This window comes from Chanos chanos, chromosome 8 (genome assembly GCF_902362185.1).
Source record: "Chanos chanos chromosome 8, fChaCha1.1, whole genome shotgun sequence".
NCBI classification, from domain to species: domain Eukaryota; kingdom Metazoa; phylum Chordata; class Actinopteri; order Gonorynchiformes; family Chanidae; genus Chanos; species Chanos chanos.
Genome location: NC_044502.1, coordinates 12,973,805 through 12,979,804, shown reverse-complemented (window position 1 = coordinate 12,979,804; position 6,000 = coordinate 12,973,805). Strand labels below are relative to the sequence as shown.

The 6,000-nt window shown below is 44.2% G+C and overlaps 1 protein-coding gene across 3 annotated transcripts in view; it reads right to left on the bottom strand.

The window, feature by feature from the left end:
- Positions 1-403: 403 nt before the first annotated feature.
- The window catches only part of rngtt (RNA guanylyltransferase and 5'-phosphatase), a 67,914-nt gene continuing 62,317 nt past the window's right edge, over positions 404-6,000 (bottom strand). For all 3 annotated transcript variants that reach the window (XM_030782124.1, XM_030782127.1, XM_030782126.1), the window contains 2 exons: positions 1,352-1,475; positions 404-599 (listed from right to left, as the gene is read on the bottom strand). In XM_030782124.1, coding sequence (XP_030637984.1) covers positions 442-599; positions 1,352-1,475 — 282 coding nt within the window. In that variant the 3' untranslated portion in view covers positions 404-441. The remainder of the gene's footprint in view (positions 600-1,351; positions 1,476-6,000) is intronic.

The following is a 6,000-nucleotide window of genomic DNA, read 5'->3' as shown; positions in this document are numbered from 1 at the left end:
AAAAAACAAACAAACAAAAAAAACCCACACATATCCAACATCGACACTGTGTACTCGCTGTCAATGTTAACCTAACAGACATCGACAGCAAATAATGATCTGGTACAGACAGACAGCACTTGAAAGTTTGAGATGAGCTATGCTACAGCTTTTGCAAGTGGATTTAAACCTATCTAAAAAACCTAAAAAAAAAAAAAAAAGTGTCTCAGATTTTCACGAGAGCCGTCGTCCAGAGAGCGCAGAGGAGCAAACAGTCAGGGTGAAATGTTGTGTTTTTCGTCGCCCAATAATTCATTGAGGGGAGTGGGATCCAGTCTGTATGAATCTGTCCTAAACGAAAAAGAAAGAAAATACCCCCTCCCATCCCCAACCCCCTCCCAAATTCTGCTAATCTAAGCCCAACAACTCACTGTGTTTCCCACCACCCCTGAATGAAGCCAGCTACGGTATGGCCCGGTTGGGTCTCTTTGGAGGCGGAGGGGGCATAAGTTCGGCGTCCGGGTCGGGCGGGTGTTTGCGTGCCTGCGTCTGGGCACATCTGTCCAGAAACTCAAAGAGGATTTCCTTAGTGACGGGATGCTGGATGCTATTACACACAGCTGCAGAGAGGGAGGAGAAACAAGAGGGGAGGAAGTTACAACACAGGCGATGACATCTATTTCCTGTGGCCTGTCTATGGTTTAAAGAGAGTGTCTAAGGAGAAATTTCATTCTAGCGTGTGAAAAAAAAAAACATTTCAACAACATTCTTTCAACTGTGTCTTAATAGTCCTGATTTAATGACCTGAACAATAAGAGTTTGCCAGCAGGTGCCTGAAAACTGGGGCAAAGAACCACGCTCTCCTTACAGCCAGAGGCTGGCTTGGCAAGACTAGTGCAATCCATAAAGTGGTAAACAGAGGAATCTGAGTTATTCTTCATTTTTATGTTTTCCCCCCAGTGATAACATGCAGTAAAAGTAAAAAATACAATGAAGTTTAAAGAATCAATTTTAAAGATTTAGGACTGTCTCTTGTCCTTAAATGACTTGAAGACTGGGGATCTTTATTGCTTAGGATTTAACAATTGAGATTTGAGAGTTAAGATTATCGATCTGAAGTTTAGATTATCGGAACTTTTTTTTAATAAGGGAGATTCTGGTGTTTAATGCGCCTCGGTAGATGGAGATAATAACACGCACGCACACACATAAGCAGAAACACAAAAACCCACACACTCAGTTCTGATAACACAGACGTGTGCCCAGATAAAGCTAGACATTGATGTAATGTCCCGTTCTGATGGTCCTCTGTGTCACAGATAAAGCGCAGGGCTGATGTTAATATAGATGAAACTGGGGGACAGTCACTCACCCATTGCTGTGTCATAGGAGTTGGGAAAACTCTTGTCTATCCGTTGTCTCATAAACACCCACGTGTTATTGACAAACGTGCACTCAATGATCTTATTGTCGTACTGTTTAAGGTCCTTCGTCACCTGTAAGGAAGACAGCAACAGAAACTCTCATGAACACGTGACTATTCCTTTTAGTCCTTTCTGTGTGTTTTGTTGTTTGTTTGTTTGTTTGTTTGTGCTAAATGTCAGCCTGTGCTTTGCCGACGAGTGGGCCGAAGAAGCAACTTCGTGTACGTGATAAACTATCGTGCACGGTGTAGAGGCCGCGACTTACACTGACAGAACCAACGTCTGACCTTAAAATACTACTGGTATAACACGCTCCCGTTTCTGAGAGGCCAAAAACCAAACAGCACGCTCTAGGAACACGGCCCAAAGGTCAGGGCATTCTAGGATTCGCCAGGAAACCACCGCTGCACCGCGAGCCAATACCTGACCTGAATCCAAAGATACTGAGCGTTCTGTTAGCCGCTGCGCGAGGTTCCTAAACTCCCTCTATGTTTAGACCGTTACCTCACCTGTGCTCCGGCCAGGTGAAAGAATTAGCAACACAACAAGTCAAAAGTTCACGGTACCGCATGCAACAGTATAACTGAAATCTCCTGAAACTCTGCCTCAGGAGTGTGGGGACTCCTTTTGTGAGCACGACAGAATTTCCTTTCCCGCGAAGAACAGCCGTGGTGAGAGGCTTAAAAAGCCCATGCCGAGCAAAAGAAAGAAGAGAGAGAGAGAGAGAGTGAGAAACGGAGGGGTAGAGGAGAGTGAGGAACCCGGCAGGTGTGTGGAGCCCGGGGAGACGGGTAAAAGTTGGACAGGCAGTCAGAAGGCTCCCGGGAGAAGGAAGGATGGTCCACGGCAGGGGACAGGGCGTCACTGCCAGGAAAACAGTCGCGCAGGGGAGCAAGGCATGCCGGGTAAGTAAAAGCCTCTGTGCTCTCACGGAGCGGAGCATCTGCCGTGACACCGGGAAGCTGCACCTCTCCCATACAGCGTGGACGGACGGATGGACAGACCGAGAGAGGGAGAGTTAGAAGTCTCTTCATGCATACACGTACTCTCAAACACAAAAGCGCATTGGTCTAGTAGAGTTCAATCCAATAGAAACATGTCTATCCCACTTGAACCGCCCCCCCCCCCACCCCCCGACACACACACACACACACACACACACACACACACACTCACACCAGAACATAAAATGTACTTTGAGTGGACACATGAGCATCTACAACATCTATGAGAGGATCTACTAGCATCTATAATATCTGTAAATGTATTTGAGTACAATGTAAGTAACCATTTGGGAGGATAGAGTTCCATCTCTAACATCTACAAGTGCACACGAGTACAATATAAGACCCAGTCCAAACATATCGAGAAAAAACACGCACTGCTCAAGAATTTCAGGCAGAACGAGGCACTTCAGAGTGTGTCCTTGGCAGACGAAGGCAGGCAACGAGTCGTCATGCCAGCGAGCTCGTTTGGCAGGAGCCGGAAAATTCTGTTGGCTTTTGGACTGCGCAGCCTCCTTCACGCAGCTGTGTGCGTGAAAGTCTGGCAGCCCTGTTACCGTGCCACTTGGTGCTTAAATCCTTCCAAATCTATACCATTATGGTCTGAGTTTAGAATGCAGCTCTTCTCATCTCATCTCTTTCACACCAACAAGACCTCTGTCAGCGTTCCCTCTCTGCTCTCCATCTCCCTCTTTGTCAGTCGATGCCCAGAAACCAATCATTTCTGCAATCAACGAGACTCACTGAACCGCAACAAAACTCAACTGCCACGAGAAGAAAAAGAAATAAGAATAATACAGTAACATCTGAAGTTTCGAGACCACGCGGCACAGTTCGAAAACAGTCCTTGTCGGCAAAGCACACACGCCGGAGGGAAAAAAAAAAAAAAAAAAATCAAGGTTTTCCACTCCCTTCCCATTCGCTTACCTTTTTTTTTTCCCCCTTAATTAAAAGAGACTGGAGAACTGGAGGTAAATAACAATTATCCTTGAAAAGGAACTCCTTGAGTTGCCTTAAGTGTGTGGTACACTGTGTTAATGTTGAAAGGGAATAGATTGGCCTGGACGGCAGGCGGTGGGTGTGAGGCGACTGAAAGCCGACTGAGGGTCGGACACGCGCGCACAGAGCTCATAGCACAAATGTAACGGTAAGAAAACAAACACGCAATGTAAGCTCTAACCTACAGTACGAGTGGTTCTAGAAGCTTCCGCAGAGGGAGAGAAGGAGATTAAAAGCTGGAAAGCTCTTTACAATGAGCTGCTGCACCTTTATAACAGACCTCCCCGGTGCCTGAGCTGGAGACACATTATAAGAGAAAATGGATCCTGCTTGACTGAGATGTGAACACGGAGAAACTTTTATCCGGCGGTTCTGTTAATCCGCAGGGTCGAATTCAACAGTGTTTGTGCATTATATTTCAACTCTGGACATAATCACAGACACACAGAGAAGCTCACAGCACTGGAGATGTCTGCCCAGAGATTCAAATGATTGAGGAAACTGTTACACTAAGTAAAGAGAGGCTTATATGTCTAAGCATACCCTTAATGTCAGACTCTGTCTCTCTCTCATATCCCTGAACATTCCGGAATACTTTTAAGACTGCCACTTTCATACTAAGTATAATGTACTACACTTAGTACATACATATATACATATATACATGTATAGTGTATATGTATGTACAAACAAGACTCAAGCCTTAAACTTGTTAGGTACTCCTAAGTTATATTGGGACTCCTGGTAAAAGTGTAGTAACAAGATAACAAGATTCAGACTAACACACGATGTTCCAATAGTTTTAACTTTGAATATTTTGGAGGAAATATGTACGACGAGCACTTAATATTCCATTCTTGTGTGACTTGTAAATCGAAGAACTGGTCACAGGATGGAATGAAAAAATGACAGAAACTAACAGGTGGCCAAAGAGTGAATGGGGTTTCTGGGGCATTTTTTTGTCTTTTCTTGTGGTCAGGTGATAAGACAGAAAACTCACAGAGGGAGATCTGTTTCACGGCACCTGAACAAAGCTTTGGAACATCCCTTACCTCCCACGTGTGTACCAAGCCCCAAACCTATCTTTAACCGTATGAAAATACCACTCCTTAACGCGACGCACCTGTCAGCTCCTCCGACCGTTACCCAAATTTTCACCTGGACACAGAAGGAATGTGTGAGAAACCGTCCCTCTCCCCAGGAAAATGCAAAGCAGCTAAAGTTAAACACTTCAGTGAGCATTATTCTCACTCAATCTTGTCCAACCGCGAATCGATAACCGTCCTGCATGGGAGGGAAGAAATTGAACAGAGAGAGAAAGACAAACAAAAGAGGCTGTAGCAGGTAGCAGGCTTGTCTCTTGGCCTTGGGCCTCTGGCCCTCTCATCCCAGTGCTGTGATCTGTATGACTGTTCAGACTGTGTGGGACCGTCTGGTCTCCTCAGACTCTCTCCACCCTCATTAACAAAAGAGATGAGTCAGTTAAGAGCGCGCGGGACTTTTTCACCGTTCGCTCCGCAAAACGCTCGACAGTCGCTTTTGGGCAGCTTTTCCCGCGTTACTCATAAAAAACGTAACGGCACGGTAGTATGAAAACATATGGTGCTTAAAAAAAAAAGAAAGAATAGTTCTATGTCAGAGATCTGGGCATCAAGTGACTTCTCCGTAAAGGGTGAAGGGGTTGTTTCATTAAAGATGAACGGATATTGGCGGGTTGTCTGCGTTTCAGAGACGGAGCGAGGTAAAAGGTAAGCCTGTGTGATGAACCACGCAATCGCCGCGGAAACGCAGACAGGTAAATAATTGTTCAGACGGGAAAACTCAGCAGGCACATTAAGGGAGTGAGTCAACGATATGCATCGGCTGGAACTTTGCGCGGATGAAAGAAAAAGGTAATAATATAGTGAATTAAAGCAATATGTGGCAGTAAGACCCAGAATTATAGATTTGCGAGACCAACGCTTGAAAATGTTGGGCAGCACATTCTCTCACATTGAAAAGTCTCAAAACATAACATAATAGACAGACAATAGTGATTTTAAAATTAGAATCAGAATAAGACCTTAAAATACGCATGTGGGCAGTTTCAAATATGGTTTTAAATATATTTGGTTTTCAAACACAATTTTAAATATATACTTTACAATGTTGTATCATGAATTGTAATGTATGAGATGCAGCAGCAGTTTGGATGATCGACTGATGTTACTACCAAACCTGTCAAGAAAATCCATCAGGTAAACAGTCATACACACAACCACAGGCAACAGAGTTCAAGATACAAGTATGAAACTGTGAGCCTCTGAATATCATTTTGAATAACTGAAAGGTACCTACACGCGCAGAATAAACAATATTTCAAAGCATTGATTAAGAATAGACATCATATGTTTACTATGAATTCTTTGTTCTTAAAGTACTGCAAAAATAATGGCTACCAGATTACTTTCAACCACTCACTCACTTTCAGTCAACTGATAACTACCATTTTGTGCAGTATGTTTTGCTCAGCTATAGAGAAGACTCACAGAGCCTTGACAGTACGATAAGTATAAGATGACTGAACTCAGCATAAGGTGAATGCTCCAGATGCG